The 16633-nt window shown below is 61.0% G+C and overlaps 2 protein-coding genes across 2 annotated transcripts in view; both read right to left on the reverse strand.

Annotated features, from left to right (window-relative positions):
* LOC137306844 (adiponectin receptor protein 1-like) overlaps positions 1–9006 on the reverse strand; it is a 50643-nt gene extending 41637 nt beyond the window's left edge. Inside the window, exons 1-2 of the mRNA XM_067976242.1 lie at positions 8898–9006; positions 522–817 (exon numbers count right to left, since the gene is read on the reverse strand). Of these exons, the coding sequence (XP_067832343.1) occupies positions 522–650 (129 nt within the window). The 5' untranslated portion in view covers positions 651–817; positions 8898–9006. The remainder of the gene's footprint in view (positions 1–521; positions 818–8897) is intronic.
* Positions 9007–9819: 813 nt separating this feature from the next.
* On the reverse strand, positions 9820–14929 carry LOC137306829 (spidroin-1-like). Its single transcript, XM_067976228.1, has 3 exons — positions 12303–14929; positions 11981–12068; positions 9820–10002 (listed from the first exon to the last, which is right to left on the reverse strand). Exons 1-3 carry the CDS (start codon positions 14927–14929, stop codon positions 9820–9822), a joined length of 2898 nt encoding a protein of 965 aa, XP_067832329.1.
* Between the last annotated feature and the right edge of the window lie 1704 nt (positions 14930–16633).

Below are 16633 nucleotides of genomic sequence, written 5' to 3' on the forward strand. Positions count from 1 at the left end.
GGGTGACCCGTCCCCGTGCGGTGCTGTACGCGGGTGACCCGTCCCCGTACGGTGCTGGACGCGGGTGACCCGTCCCCGTACGGTGCTGGACGCGGGTGACCCGTCCCCGTGTGGTGCTGTACGCGGGTGACCCGTCCCCGTACTGTGCTGGACGCGGGTGACCCGTCCCCCTGCGGTGCTGTACGCGGGTGACCCGTCCCCGTACGGTGCTGTACGCGGGTGACCCGTCCCCGTGCGGTGCTGGACGCGGGTGACCCGTCCCCGTGCGGTGCTGTACGCGGGTGACCCGTCCCCGTACGGTGCTGGACGCGGGTGACCCGTCCCCCTGCGGTGCTGGACGCGGGTAACTCGGTTTGTGACACTACCGCACTCTGCGTTGTGTTAGACAGACTGGCCCGGCCAGCCTATCTATACGGTACAGTAACAGGGGGCCGTGTGCACCTCTGGACACACACACAGCACACACAGGGCCCTGGAACAGGTACCGGGCCAGGAAGATGGACTGGAAACAAGTTACTCACACATTTCAGACTCTCCTTGCCATCTTCTAACAGGCTCCGTGCTGCACATTCTGCGTCCATGCTGCTCCTTCTGTCAGCGCTGTTAGAGACTGGCCATCGACCCAAGGTGGCCGAGCTCACAGAGAACATTGTGGGAGAGGGGAGAGGGGAGAGGGGAGAGGGGAGGGGGGAGAGGGGAGAGGGGAGGGGGGAGAGGGGAGAGGGGAGAGGGGAGAGGGGAGAGGGGGGCAGGAGGTGCTGGGACCCCAGTGCTGGGCTCTACTCTTCAAACAGGCATCCACACCTCATCCTGTCGTCTGTAAGAGGGAAGCAATCGGCAGTCAGAGTGTCAGTCAGCAGGCTGTGGGCAGCCTCGGTTACACACTCACTCCGTCACTTACACACTCACACTGTCAGCACTTACACACTCACTCCATCAGTTACACACTCACTCCATCAGTTACACACTCACACTGTCAGCAGTTACACACTCACTCCATCAGTTACACACTCCCACCATCAGTTACACACTCATAGTCAGCAGTTACACACTCACTCCATCAGTTACACACTCACACCATCAGTTACACACTCCATCAGTTACACACTCACTCCATCAGTTACACACTCACACTGTCAGCAGTTACACACTCACTCCATCACTTACACACTCACACTGTCAGCACTTACACACTCCATCAGTTACACACTCCCACCATCAGTTACACACTCACACTGTCAGCAGTTACACACTCCCACCATCAGCTACACACTCACACTGTCATCAGTTACACACTCACTCCGTCACTTACACACTCACACTGTCAGCACTTACACACTCCATCAGTTACACACTCACACTGTCAGCAGTTACACACTCACTCCGTCACTTACACACTCACACTGTCAGCAGTTACACACTCCATCAGTTACACACTCACACTGTCAGCAGTTACACACTCCCACCATCAGTTACACACTCACTCCATCAGTTACACACTCCCACCATCAGTTACACACTCACACTGTCAGCAGTTACACACTCATTCCATCAGTTACTCACTCCCACCATCAGTTACACACTCACACTGTCAGCAGTTACACACTCCCACCACCAGTTACACACTCACACTGTCAGCAGTTACACACTCACTCCGTCACTTACACACTCACACTGTCAGCACTTACACACTCCATCAGTTACACACTCACTCCATCAGTTACACACTCACACTGTCAGCAGTTACACACTCCCACCATCAGTTACACACTCACACTGCCAGCAGTTACACACTCCCACCATCAGTTACACACTCACACTGTCAGCAGTTACACACTCACTCCGTCACTTACACACTCACACTGTTAGCAGTTACACACTCCCACCATCAGTTACACACTCACTCCATCAGTTACACACTCACACTGTCAGCAGTTACACACTCATTCCATCAGTTACACACTCCCACCATCAGTTACACACTCACACTGTCACCAGTTAGACACTCACACTGTCATCAGTTACACACTCACTCCATCAGTTACACACTCACACTGTCATCAGTTACACACTCATTCCATCAGTTACACACTCCCACCATCAGTTACACACTCACACTGTCACCAGTTAGACACTCACACTGTCATCAGTTACACACTCACTCCATCAGTTACACACTCACACTGTCACCAGTTACACACTCACTCCATCAGTTACACACTCACACTGTCATCAGTTACACACTCACTCCATCAGTTACACACTCACACTGTCACCAGTTACACACTCACACTGTCATCAGTTACACACTCACACTGTCACCAGTTACACACTCACTCCATCAGTTACACACTCCCACCATCAGTTACACACTCACACTGTCACCAGTTACACACTCACTCCATCGGTTACACACTCCCACCATCAGTTACACACTCACACTGTCAGGAGTTACACACTCCCACCATCAGTTACACACTCCCACCATCAGTTACACACTCACACTGTCACCAGTTACACACTCATTCCATCAGTTACACACTCACTCCATCAGTTACACACTCACACTGTCACCAGTTACACACTCACACTGTCATCAGTTACACACTCACACTGTCATCAGTTACACACTCACACTGTCACCAGTTCGGGACTAGTTGCCCAACGACCTTCTGCGGCTGCATTTCCCGGACAGCTCAGCATCTGCTGAAAAACTGGGCTCAGAACAACACCATCCCCCCGTGAGAATCAGCGGTGTCGAGGATCCCCCCAAACACCATCCCCGTGTGAGAATCAGCGGTGTCGAGGATCCCCCCAAACACTGCTCCCCCCCGTGAGAATCAGCGGTGTCGAGGATCCCCCCAAACACCATCCCCGTGTGAGAATCAGCGGTGTCGAGGATCCCCCCAAACACCATCCCCGTGTGAGAATCAGCGGTGTCGAGGATCCCCAAACACCATCCCCGTGTGAGAATCAGCGGTGTCGAGGATCCCCAAACACCATCCCCGTGTGAGAATCAGCGGTGTCGAGGATCCCCCCAAACACTGCTCCCCCTGTGAGAATCAGCGGTGTCGAGGATCCCCCCAAACACTGCTCCCCCTGTGAGAATCAGCGGTGTCGAGGATCCCCCCAAACACCATCCCCGTGTGAGAATCAGCGGTGTCGAGGATCCCCAAACACTGCTCCCCCTGTGAGAATCAGCGGTGTCGAGGATCCCCCCAAACACTGCTCCCCCTGTGAGAATCAGCGGTGTCGAGGATCCCCCCAAACACCATCCCCCTGTGAGAATCAGCGGTGTCGAGGATCCCCCAAACACTGCTCCCCCTGTGAGAATCAGCGGTGTCGAGGATCCCCAAACACTGCTCCCCCTGTGAGAATCAGCGGTGTCGAGGATCCCCCCAAACACTGCTCCCCCTGTGAGAATCAGCGGTGTCGAGGATCCCCCCAAACACTGCTCCCCCTGTGAGAATCAGTGGTGTCGAGGATCCCCCCAAACACTGCTCCCCATGTGAGAATCAGTGGTGTCGAGGATCCCCCCAAACACTGCTCCCCCTGTGAGAATCAGTGGTGTCGAGGATCCCCCCAAACACTGCTCCCCCTGTGAGAATCAGCGGTGTCGAGGATCCCCAAACACTGCTCCCCCTGTGAGAATCAGCGGTGTCGAGGATCCCCAAACACTGCTCCCCCTGTGAGAATCAGCGGTGTCGAGGATCCCCCCAAACACTGCTCCCCCTGTGAGAATCAGCGGTGTCGAGGATCCCCCCAAACACTGCTCCCCCTGTGAGAATCAGTGGTGTCGAGGATCCCCCCAAACACTGCTCCCCCTGTGAGAATCAGCGGTGTCGAGGATCCCCCCAAACACTGCTCCCCCTGTGAGAATCAGTGGTGTCGAGGATCCCCCCAAACACTGCTCCCCCTGTGAGAATCAGTGGTGTCGAGGATCCCCCCAAACACTGCTCCCCCTGTGAGAATCAGTGGTGTCGAGGATCCCCCCAAACACTGCTCCCCCTGTGAGAATCAGTGGTGTCGAGGATCCCCCCAAACACTGCTCCCCATGTGAGAATCAGTGGTGTCGAGGATCCCCCCAAACACTGCTCCCCCTGTGAGAATCAGCGGTGTCGAGGATCCCCAAACACTGCTCCCCCCGTGAGAATCAGCGGTGTCGAGGATCCCCAAACACTGCTCCCCCCCCCGTGAGAATCAGCGGTGTCGAGGATCCCCAAACACTGCTCCCCCCGTGAGAATCAGTGGTGTCGAGGATCCCCCCAAACACTGCTCCCCTGTGAGAATCAGTGGTGTCGAGGATCCCCAAACACTGCTCCCCCCCCCCGTGAGAATCAGCGGTGTCGAGGATCCCCAAACACTGCTCCCCCCGTGAGAATCAGTGGTGTCGAGGATCCCCCCAAACACTGCTCCCCCTGTGAGAATCAGCGGTGTCGAGGATCCCCCCAAACACTGCTCCCCCTGTGAGAATCAGTGGTGTCGAGGATCCCCCCAAACACTGCTCCCCCTGTGAGAATCAGCGGTGTCGAGGATCCCCCCAAACACCATCCCCCTGTGAGAATCAGTGGTGTCGAGGATCCCCCCAAACACTGCTCCCCCTGTGAGAATCAGCGGTGTCGAGGATCCCCAAACACTGCTCCCCCTGTGAGAATCAGCGGTGTCGAGGATCCCCAAACACTGCTCCCCCTGTGAGAATCAGCGGTGTCGAGGATCCCCAAACACTGCACCCCCTGTGAGAATCAGCGGTGTCGAGGATCCCCCCAAACACTGCTCCCCCCTGTGAGAATCAGTGGTGTCGAGGATCCCCCCAAACACTGCTCCCCCTGTGAGAATCAGCGGTGTCGAGGATCCCCCCAAACACTGCTCCCCCTGTGAGAATCAGCGGTGTCGAGGATCCCCAAACACTGCTCCCCCTGTGAGAATCAGTGGTGTCGAGGATCCCCAAACACTGCTCCCCCTGCCAGGCAACAACCACATCCACATCCCCACGGACCTCACCTGATGCCCCTCCCCCAGGTGACCTTACCCGATGCCCCTCCCCCAGGTGACCTTACCTGATGCCACTCTCCCAGGTGACCTCACCTGATGCCCCTCCCCCAGGTGACCTTACCCGATGCCCCTCCCCCAGGTGACCTTACCTGGTGCCCCTCCCCCAGACCTTACCTGATGCCCGTCTCCCAGGTGACCTTACTTGATGCCCCTCTCCCGGGTGACCTTACCTGATGCCCCTCTCCCAGGTGACCTCACCTGATGCCCCTCCCCCAGGTGACCTTACCTGATGCCCCTCCCCCAGGTGACCTTACCTGATGCCCCTCTCCCACAGACCTTACTTGATGCCCCTCTCCTGGGTGACCTTACCTGATGCCCCTCTCCCAGGTGACCTTACCTGATGCCCCCTTTCCCAGGTGACGTTACCTGATGCCCCCTTTCCCAGGTGACGTTACCTGATGCCCCCTTTCCGAGGTGACCTTACCTGATGCCTGATGCCCCCTCTCCCGGGTGACCTTACCTAATGCCTGATGCCCCCTTTCCCAGGTGACCTTACCTGATGCCCCCTCTCCCAGGTGACCTCACCTGATGCCCCCTCTCCCAGGTGACCTTACCTGATGCCCCTCTCCCACAGACCTTACCTGATGCCCCTCTCCCAGGTGACCTCACCTGATGCCCCTCTCCCACAGACCTTACCTGATGCCCCTCTCCCAGGTGACCTTACCTGATGCCCCTCTCCCACAGACCTTACCTGATGCCCCTCTCCCGGGTGACCTTACCTGATGCCCCTCTCCCAGGTGACCTTACCTGATGCCCCTCTCCCAGGTGACCTTACCTGATGCCCCTCTCCCAGGTGACCTTACCTGATGCCCCTCCCCCAGGTGACCTTACCTGATGCCCCTCTCCCAGGTGACCTAACCTGATGCCCCCTCTCCCGGGTGACCTTTCCTGATGCTCCCTCCCCCAGGTGATCTTACCTGATGCCCCCTCTCCCGGGTGACCTTTCCTGATGCCCCTCTCCCAGGTGATCTTACCTGATGCCCCTCTCCCAGGTGATCTTACCTGATGCCCCTCTCCCGGGTGACCTTACCTGATGCCCCTCTCCCAGGTGACCTCATTTGATGCCCCCTCCCCCAGGTGACCTTATCTGATGCCCCCTCTCCTGGTGACCTTACCTGATGCCCCTCCCCCAGTTGAGCTTATCTGATGCCCCTCCCCCAGGTGACCTCACCTGATGCCCCTCCCCCAGGTGACCTCACCTGATGCCCCTTCCCCAGGTGACCTCACCTGATGCCCCCTCCCCCAGGTGACCTTACCCGATGCCCCTCCCCCAGGTGACCTTACCTGATGCCACTCTCCCAGGTGACCTCACCTGATGCCACTCTCCCAGGTGACCTCACCTGATGCCCCTCCCCCAGGTGACCTTACCTGATGCCCCTCCCCCAGGTGACCTTACCTGGTGCCCCTCCCCCAGGTGACCTTACCTGATGCCCGTCTCCCAGGTGACCTTACCTGATGCCCCTCTCCCGGGTGACCTTACCTGATGCCCCTCCCCCAGGTGACCTTACCTGATGCCCCTCTCCCACAGACCTTACTTGATGCCCCTCTCCCACAGACCTTACCTGATGCCCCTCTCCCGGGTGACCTTACCTGATGCCCCTCTCCCAGGTGACCTTACCTGATGCCCCCTTTCCCAGGTGACGTTACCTGATGCCCCCTTTCCCGGGTGACCTTACCTGATGCCTGATGCCCCCTCTCCCGGGTGACCTTACCTAATGCCTGATGCCCCCTTTCCCAGGTGACCTTACCTGATGCCCCCTCTCCCAGGTGACCTCACCTGATGCCCCCTCTCCCAGGTGACCTCACCTGATGCCCCTCTCCCACAGACCTTACCTGATGCCCCTCCCCCAGGTGACCTTACCTGATGCCCCTCTCCCAGGTGACCTTACCTGATGCCCCCTCTCCCGGGTGACCTTTCCTGATGCCCCCTCCCCCAGGTGATCTTACCTGATGCCCCCTCTCCCGGGTGACCTTTCCTGATGCCCCTCTCCCAGGTGATCTTACCTGATGCCCCTCTCCCAGGTGATCTTACCTGATGCCCCTCTCCCGGGTGACCTTACCTGATGCCCCTCTCCCAGGTGACCTCATTTGATGCCCCCTCCCCCAGGTGACCTTATCTGATGCCCCCTCTCCTGGTGACCTTACCTGATGCCCCTCCCCCAGTTGAGCTTATCTGATGCCCCTCCCCACAGGTGACCTCACCTGATGCCCCTCCCCCAGGTGACCTCACCTGATGCCCCTCCCCCAGGTGACCTCACCTGATGCCCCTCCCCCAGGTGACCTTACCTGATGCCCCTCCCCCAGGTGACCTCACCTGGTGCCCCCTCTCCCAGATGTGCCCACCTCCTGGTGACCTTACCTGATGCCCCTCCCCCAGTTGACCTTATCTGATGCCCCTCCCCCAGGTGACCTTAACAGATGCCCCTCCCCCAGGTGACCTTACCTGATGCCCCTCCCCCAGGTGACCTCACCTGATGCCCCTCCCCCAGGTAACCTCACCTGATGCCCCCTCCCCCAGGTGACCTCACCTGATGCCCCCTCCCCCAGGTGACCTCACCTGGTGCCCCCTCCCCCAGGTGACCTCACCTGGTGCCCCTCCCCCAGGTGACCTCACCTGGTGCCCCCTCCCCCAGGTGACCTCACCTGGTGCCCCCTCCCCCAGGTGACCTCACCTGGTGCCCCCTCCCCCAGGTGACCTCACCTGGTGCCCCTCCCCCAGGTGACCTCACCTGATGCCCCTCCCCCAGGTGACCTCACCTGATGCCCCTCCCCCAGGTGACCTCACCTGATGCCCCTCCCCCAGGTGACCTCACCTGATGCCCCTCCCCCAGGTGACCTCACCTGATGCCCCTCCCCCAGGTGACCTCACCTGGTGCCCCCTCCCCCAGGTGACCTCACCTGATGCCCCTCCCCCAGGTGACCTCACCTGGTGCCCCTCCCCCAGGTGACCTCACCTGATGCCCCTCCCCCAGGTGACCTCACCTGATGCCCCTCCCCCAGGTGACCTCACCTGGTGCCCCCTCCCCCAGGTGACCTCACCTGGTGCCCCCTCCCCCAGGTGACCTCACCTGGTGCCCCCTCCCCCAGGTGACCTCACCTGGTGCCCCCTCCCCCAGGTGACCTCACCTGATGCCCCCTCCCCCAGGTGACCTCACCTGGTGCCCCCTCCCCCAGGTGACCTCACCTGGTGCCCCCTCCCCCAGGTGACCTCACCTGGTGCCCCCTCCCCCAGGTGACCTCACCTGGTGCCCCTCCCCCAGGTGACCTCACCTGATGCCCCTCCCCCAGGTGACCTCACCTGATGCCCCTCCCCCAGGTGACCTCACCTGATGCCCCTCCCCCAGGTGACCTCACCTGATGCCCCTCCCCCAGGTGACCTCACCTGATGCCCCTCCCCCAGGTGACCTCACCTGGTGCCCCCTCCCCCAGGTGACCTCACCTGGTGCCCCCTCCCCCAGGTGACCTCACCTGGTGCCCCTCCCCCAGGTGACCTCACCTGATGCCCCTCCCCCAGGTGACCTCACCTGATGCCCCTCCCCCAGGTGACCTCACCTGATGCCCCTCCCCCAGGTGACCTCACCTGGTGCCCACCTCCAGCTGTTGACTATTTTCCGCCTGGCGAAGGCCTCAGTCGAGCCCCGCCCTCTCCCCGGCCCCGCCCCCTTCTCTCTCTATTGGCTGTTTCACTCCAAGTCCCGCCTCTCGCCACCCACCGCCGGACCCTGATTGGACCGCGCGACTGTCGATCATCCGGCAATCACATTTACATATTAATAAGCCGGATTTAAATATTTAAATCAGCGGCGGGGGCGTGGGGTGGGGGGGAACCGGAGCCCGCAACTTACCGCGGCCCGCGGCTCAAAACACGGAGCCCGGAGCTCCAAACACGGAGCCCGGAGCACAAACTGCGGAGCTGACGGCCCAAAACCCGGAATCCGGAGCCCGGAGCCGGCTGCAAACACGCACCTCAACCCGCGCCAGAGCGGCTCAGACCAATCACCGAGCGGCACGGGCGGGGCTTCCCCTTGACGGACACCGTGCGAACCAATCGATAGACAGCTCCTCCTAATGACAGGCGTATCATCCAATAGACGCGAGCGAGGGGCGGGGCTTCGGGACCCTTGTCAAAACCTGTTCTGGACTATGGGGGGGGCGGGGACCGGGGTGGACGGAGCAAGCAAACTGAGCAGCTGCCAATCAGAAGCGAAGAGGGCGGGAGATAACCTGATAGACAAGCGCCTCCACCAATCGCTAGTGGAGATGGGGGGCGGGACCGATCCTCTGGTTGGGCAGAAAAAGACAGAGGCCGTCTTGTGACGTCAGTCCAATCAAGTTTTAAAGAAAACAATAGCGGGCGGGGCGTGGTGTTATTGACAGGCATTTCAGCCAATGGGAGGAAAAGCAGCCTGGATGAAGGGCAACAATTGGCGAGAGAAGCACAAAAGGGCCACGTGGGCCATCCCCCCCGCCCCGGGCGGCGGCCCCGCCCCCTGAGGCGCGCGGGAGAGAGGGGGGCGGGATTTGAATTTGAATGTCAGCCTGCCTCACGTGCCACCAACTGCCAACCGCCAGGATGGCGCCAATGGCCGACATTCCCCCCAGATTGCCCTTATAGTCGGGAGAACACGCATCGTCTTTGGCCGCTGGATCGTGTTTACCTCAGCTTTAGGCTTCGCCCACCCCGTGGCTCCCCCCCACCCCCCCCCCCCCCCCCGGTAGCCGCCGTGAGGACCGCGGCCGCTGGCCGGCGGCCGCCCTCGCCGCGCCTCAGTCTGCCCTTCGCCTCGGCCCCTCTGCCGGAAGACGCCAAGCAACGAGCGACGGCTTACCGGTGGGGTGGTCCTCGGCTCCGCGGGGCTGGAAAGGCCCGGACCTGCTGGAAGTGTACGGGGGCGTGCTTCTGGCAGGCAGCATGTCAGACGCCATGAGGAAAGGCATCATCGCCCTCATCTACAAGCGGAAGGGGGAGAGGGAAGAAATCAAAAATTGGCGTCCCCATCTCGCTACTTAGCGTGGACCTTGAAATCCTGTCCAAGGTCATCGCCAATCGGGTCAAGTCCGCCCCGATCAGACCTGCGCCGTACCCGGCAGGAAGATCCCCGATAGCCTGGCGCTACTCAGGGATACGATCGTCTACGTGCAGGACAGGGGGGGTGAACACCTGCCTCATCAGCCTGGACCAGGAGAAGGCCTTTGACAGGATATCCCACACGTACATGATGGACGTGCTCTCCAAAATGGGGTTTGGGGAGGGAATCCGCAATTGGATCCAACTGCTCCACACGAACATCAGTAGCGCCGTTTCAATCAACGGGTGGGAATCAGAAAGCTTTCCGATCAAATCTGGAGTCGGGCAGGGATGTCCTCTCTCCTCCGTCTTGCTCATGTGTTGCATCGAACCCTTTGCCCAGTCCATCAGGAGGGATGCGGGCATAAGAGGGGTGACGATCCCAGGCAGCGGAGGCACTCAGGTCAAGGCCTCCCTGTACATGGACCATGTCGCCGTCTTCTGCTCGGATCAGCTGTCGATCCGCAGATTGATGAGCATCTGAGAGCTGTTCGAAGTGGCCTCGGGGGCCAGGGTAAATCGCACCCAAGAGCGAGGCCACGTTCTTTGGGAAGTGGACCGACCGATCCTTTGTCCCCTTCACCGTCAGGTCGGATTACCTGAAGGTGCTGGGGATCTGGCTCGGGGGGTCCGGGGCGTGCACCAGAAACTGGGAGGAGCGTATTGCCAAGGTGAAGCAGAAACTGGGACTGTGGGACCGACGATCCCTCTCAATCGTGGGCAAGAACCTGGTCATCAGGTACGAGGTGCTCTCGGTGTTGCTGTACGTGGCGCAGGTCTGGCCCATACCTCGCTCCTGCACCGCGACAGTCACCCGAGCCATCTTCCACTTTATCTGGAGATCAAAAATGGACCGTGTCCGCAGGGTCACGATGTACAAATCTCCAGAGAAAGGGGGGAAAGGCGTGCCCAACGTGGCCCTCATCCTGATGGCCACCTTTGTGTGCGGCTGCATCAAGCTGTGCGTAGTCCCTCGGTACACAAACACAAAGTGTCACTACGTGCTGAGGTTCTACCTGTCCCCGGTGTTGAGAAGGATGGGCCTGGCCACGCTGCCACCGAACACTCCGTCCAGTTGGACCGTTCCGCCCCACCTGTCCTTCGTGGAAAGGTTTGTGCAGGAAAACACCTTTGACCACAAGGCGATCAGTAAGTGGTCCGCACGTAACGTCCTCGAGACCCTGAGGGAAAAGGAGATGGTGAATCCTGTCTGTTGGTTCCCCGAGCAGACTGTCAATGTCATTTGGCAGAACGCCTCATCGCCAGAGCTTTCAAACAAGCACCAAGACCTAGCTTGGCTGGTGGTGAGAAGGGCCCTTCCCGTCAGATCCTTCATGCACTCCCGGACTCTCAGCGCCACCGCGCGCTGTCCCCGAGGAGGCTGCGGTGGAGACTAGACCGTCACCCATCTCCTTATGGAATGTGCCTTTGCAAAGACGGTCTGGAGAGAGATGCAGTGGTATCTGTCCAGGTTCGTCCCGAGCAGTTCCGTAACACAGGACTCTGTGCTCTACGGGCTGTTCCCGGGGACACACACTGAGACGGACATCAACTGCTGCTGGAAGACCATCAACTCGGTGAAAGACGCCCTTTGGTCTGCCCGAAACTTGCTGGTCTTCCAGTGCAAGGAGCTGTCCTCGACCGAGTGTTGCAGACTGGCACATTCCAAGGTCCAGGACTACGTGCTCAGGGACGGACTGAGGATGGGTGCGGCCGCCGCATAGGCTCTGTGGGGAAAGGCAACCGTATAGAGCCTTCCCGCCATTGTAGACCGAGGGGCTGCAATCAGGGGAAAACCCCCTCGGGCAGAATGTAAAATGCAAATTGATGTAATGTACCTGTAATGGATCTGTAACGTACCTGTATTGAATCTGTAACGTAGCCGTAATGAATCTGTAACGTAGCCGTAATGAATCTGTAACGTAGCCGTAATGAATCTGTAACGTACCTGAAATCAAGAATCTGTATTGAGTGTAATGCAGTGAGGCACCCTGGAGTGTGATGAACTGTAATTCTGTCCAATGTGTTCATTGAACTGTACTTGATGGAACCTGCAAATTGTATAATCTGGATTGTCTGGATTGTTGCAAATTTTATGAATAAAGTATATTTTTTGAAAAAACAACAATCCTCGGCCGAGGCGCCCCTTGCTCAGGCCCCCCACCTCCATCGCCGTCTCAACCAAAGGGGCATCAGTTGGCACCGAAAAGTGGCACCAGGCTCCGCGCATGCCCGGCTCCCGGCGTGCCCGGCTCCGCGCATGCCCAGCTCCCCGCGTGCCCGGCTCCCCGTGTGCCCGGCTCCCCGCGTGCCCAACTCCGCGCGTGCCCGGCTCCACGCGTGCCCGGCTCCCCGCGTGCCCGGCTCCATGCGTGCCCGGCTCCCCGCGTGCCCGGCTCCCCGCGTGCCCAACTCCGCGCGTGCCCGGCTCCACGCGTGCCCAACTCCCCGCGTGCCCGGCTCCCCGCTTGCCCGACTCCCCGCGTGCCCGGCTCCCCGCGTGCCCGGCTCCCCGCGTGCCCGACTCCGCGCGTGCCCGGCTCCCCGTGTGCCCGGCTCCCCGCGTGCCCGGCTCCCCGCGTGCCCGACTCCACGCGTGCCCAGCTCCCTGCGTGCCCGACTCCGCGCGTGCCCGGCTCCCCGCGTGCCCGGCTCCCCGCATGCCCGACTCCGCGCGTGCCCGGCTCCCCGCGTGCCCGGCTCCCCGCGTGCCCGGCTCCCCGCGTGCCCGGCTCCCCGCGTGCCCGGCTCCCCGCGTGCCCGGCTCCCCGCGTGCGCGACTCCACGCGTGCCCAGCTCCATGCGTGCCCGACTCCGCGCGTGCCCGGCTCCCCGCGTGCCCGACTCCCCGCGTGCCCGACTCCGCGCGTGCCCGGCTCCCCGCGTGCCCGACTCCCCGCGTGCCCGACTCCGCGCGTGCCCGGCTCCCCGTGTGCCCGGCTCCCCGCGTGCCCGGCTCCCCGCGTGCGCGACTCCACGCGTGCCCAGCTCCCTGCGTGCCCGACTCCGCGCGTGCCCGGCTCCCCGCGTGCCCGACTCCCCGCGTGCCCGACTCCGCGCGTGCCCGGCTCCCCGTGTGCCCGGCTCCCCGCGTGCCCGGCTCCCCGCGTGCGCGACTCCACGCGTGCCCAGCTCCCTGCGTGCCCGACTCCGCGCGTGCCCGGCTCCCCGCGTGCCCGACTCCCCGCGTGCCCGACTCCGCGCGTGCCCGGCTCCCCGTGTGCCCGGCTCCCCGCGTGCCCGGCTCCCCGCGTGCGCGACTCCACGCGTGCCCAGCTCCCCGTGTGCCCGGCTCCCCGCGTGCCCGGCTCCCCGCGTGCGCGACTCCACGCGTGCCCAGCTCCCAACGTGCCCGACTCCGCGCGTGCCCGGCTCCCCGCATACCCGACTCCCCGCGTGCCCAGCTACCCGCGTGCCCGGCTCCCCGCGTGCGCGACTCCACGCGTGCCCAGCTCCCAACGTGCCCGACTCCGCGCGTGCCCGGCTCCCCGCGTACCCGACTCCCCGCGTGCCCAGCTCCCCGCGTGCCCGACTCCCCGCGTGCCCAACTCCCCGCGTGCCCAGCTCCCCGCGTGCCCAACTCCCCACGTGCCCAACTCCCCGCGTGCCCAACTCCCCGTGTGCCCGGCTCCCCGCGTGCCCAACTCCCCGCGTGCTCAGCTCCCCGCGTGCCCAACTCCCCGCATGCCCAACTCCGCGCGTGCCCAACTCCGCGCGTGCCCAACTCCCCGCGTGCCTGGCTCCCCGCGTGCCCGACTCCGCGCGTGCCCGGCTCCCCGCGTGCCCAGCTCCCCGCGTGCCCGACTCCACGCATGCTCGGCTCCTCGCCTGCCCGGCTCCGCGCGTGCCCGACTCCCCGCGTGCCCAACTCCGCGCGTGCCTGGCTCTGCGCGTGCCCGACTCCCCGCGTGCCCAACTCCACGCGTGCCCGACTCCCCGCGTGCCCAACTCCACGCGTGCCCGACTCCCCACGTGCCCAACTCCCCGCGTGCTCAGCTCCCCGCGTGCCCAACTCCCCGCGTGCCCAACTCCGCGCGTGCCCAACTCCCCGCGTGCCTGGCTCCCCGCGTGCCCGACTCTGCGCGTGCCCGGCTCCCCGCGTGCCCAGCTCCCCGCGTGCCCGACTCCCCGCGTGCCCGACTCCACGCATGCTCGGCTCCTCGCGTGCCCGGCTCCGCGCGTGCCCGACTCCCCGCGTGCCCAACTCCGCGCGTGCCCGGATCTGCACGTGCCCGACTCCGCGTGTGCCCAACTCCGCGCGTGCCCGACTCCCCGCGTGCCCGGCTCCCCGCGTGCCCAACTCCGCGCGTGCCCGGCTCTGCGCGTGCCCGACTCCCCGCGTGCCCAACTCCACGCGTGCCCGACTCCCCGCGTGCCCAACTCCACGCGTGCCCGGCTCCCCGCGTGCCCAACTCCGCGCGTGCCCGGCTCTGCGCGTGCCCGGCTCCCCGCGTGCCCAACTCCGCGCGTGCCCGGCTCTGCGCGTGCCCGACTCCCCGCGTGCCCAACTCCACGCGTGCCCGACTCCCCGCGTGCCCAACTCCACGCGTGCCCGGCTCCCCGCGTGCCCAACTCCGCGCGTGCCCGGCTCTGCGCGTGCCCGACTCCCCGCGTGCCCAACTCCACGCGTGCCCGACTCCCCGCGTGCCCAACTCCACGCGTGCCCGACTCCCCGCGTGCCCAACTCCGCGCGTGCCCGGCTCTGCGGTGGCTGAAAACACGGATGTTGCCTCGTGTCAGCGCTGTCGGCCGCAAGGACTGCAGCGGTTCAAGGAGAAGGCTCACCGCCTCTCCCCATGTCGGCACCATTTTTACAGGATCATAGAATCACACTGCACAGGAGGAGGCCACTCGGCCCATCATACCTGTTCCTGTGCCAGTTCTTTGAAAGAACTATCCAATTAATCCCACTCCCCTGCTCTTTCCCCAGAGCCCTGTAAATTTTTCCCCTTCAAGTATTTATCCAATTCCCTTTTGAAAGTTATTATTGAATCTGCTTCCACCGCCCTTTCAGGCAGTGAATTCCAGATCAGAACAACTCGCTGCGTAAAAAACATTCTCCTCATCTCCCCCTCTGGTTCTTTTACCAATCACCTTAAATCTGTGTCCTCTGGTTCCCGACCCTCCTGCCACTGGAAACAGTTTCTCCTTATTTACTCTATCAAAACCCTTCCTGATTTTGAACCCCTCGATTAAATCTCCCCTTAACCCTCTCTGCTCCAAGGAGAACAATCCCAGCTTCTCCAGTCTCTCCACATCACTGGAGTCCCTCATCCCTGGGACCATTCCAGTAAATCTCCTCTGCACCCTCTCCAAGGCCTTCACATCCTTCCTAAAGTGTGGTGTCCAGAACTGGACACAATACTCCAGCTGGGACCTAACCAGTGATTTATAAAGGTTTAACATAACCTTGCATTTGTACTCTACGCCTCTATCAACAACGCCCAGGATCCCACATTCTCAACTTGTCCTGCCACCTTCTAAGACTTGTGTACGTACACCACAAGGTCTCTCTGTTCTTGCACCCCCTGTAAAATTGTACTGTTTAGTTTAAACTCTTTCACAATAAACTCAATGTACAGAGCAGAGGTGACGATCAGGCTGCGTTAATTCATACAGTACAACTTCTTTTAATGTAATCATATAAAACAAAAAAAATGCCACTCTTCCCCACATCATTGTACTTGACAAAGACCAGATAATCTCTGCCCATTCCCTCTGGCACTCCAACCTTCTCACAGCCCCTTGTTTTCCGATTGCCTCACATCATTCCGGTTCAAAACCACCCTTTAACTGTCGATCTCGTTGTTTGAAGCCAGAAGGAGAAACCCTACCAGCTCTCCTGTCGAGTGCCCAGGACCAGTGACTCCGTGTGTGAGCTGTTTATCAATTGCCAATCGTTACCTCCACTATCATCCTCTCTGACCATTTTATTAAAACTTACATGTCTAAGTGTATGGATGCGGTGCTGGCTCCCTGCAGCCACAGGGTGTGGTGGGTGTGAGCAGAGGCCAGAGCCCATGTTATGGGGACACTTGTTTAGATTATAGATTCTTACAGAACAGAAGGAGGCCATTTGGCCCATCGTGCCTCTGCCGGCTCTTTGAAAGAACTATCCCATTAATCCCATTCCCCCCTGCTCTTTCCCCGTACCCTGCAAATTTTTCCCCTTCGACTATTTCTCCAATTCCCTTTTGAAATTTATTATTGAATCTGCTTCCACCGCCCTTTCAGGCAGTGAATTCCAGATCAGAACAACTCGCTGCGTAAAAAACATTCTCCTCATCTCCCCCTCTGGCTTTTTTTGTTAAATCTGTGTCCCCTGGTTATTAACCCTTCCATCACTGGAAACAGTTTCTCCCCGTCTACTCCATCAAAACCCCTCATGATTGTGAACGCCTCTATTAAATCTCCCCTTAACCCTCTGGGTGTAGTGTCAGTACCCCTCCTGTTGGTATCTCCGTCAGTACCTCTGCCTCTCCCTCAGTTCCCATATGGTCTAGCCGTTAGGAT

The sequence above is a fragment of the Heptranchias perlo genome, chromosome 45 (genome assembly GCF_035084215.1).
Source record: "Heptranchias perlo isolate sHepPer1 chromosome 45, sHepPer1.hap1, whole genome shotgun sequence".
Taxonomy (NCBI): Eukaryota; Metazoa; Chordata; class Chondrichthyes; order Hexanchiformes; family Hexanchidae; genus Heptranchias; species Heptranchias perlo.

What these genes read in the sequence shown, in the direction of transcription:
- LOC137306829 (XM_067976228.1), bottom strand. Translation starts at nt 14,929, where the DNA reads ATGGTGCCGACATGGGGAGAGGCGGTGAGCCTTCTCCTTGAACCGCTG. An exon ending in TGCCAACTGATGCCCCTTTG is followed by an intron (nt 12,069 to 12,302) that starts GTTGAGACGGCG and finishes TCTTGATTTCAG; the next exon opens with GTACGTTACAGATTCATTAC. An exon ending in ACGTTACAGATTCAATACAG is followed by an intron (nt 10,003 to 11,980) that starts GTACGTTACAGA and finishes TTCCGCTTGTAG; the next exon opens with ATGAGGGCGATGATGCCTTT.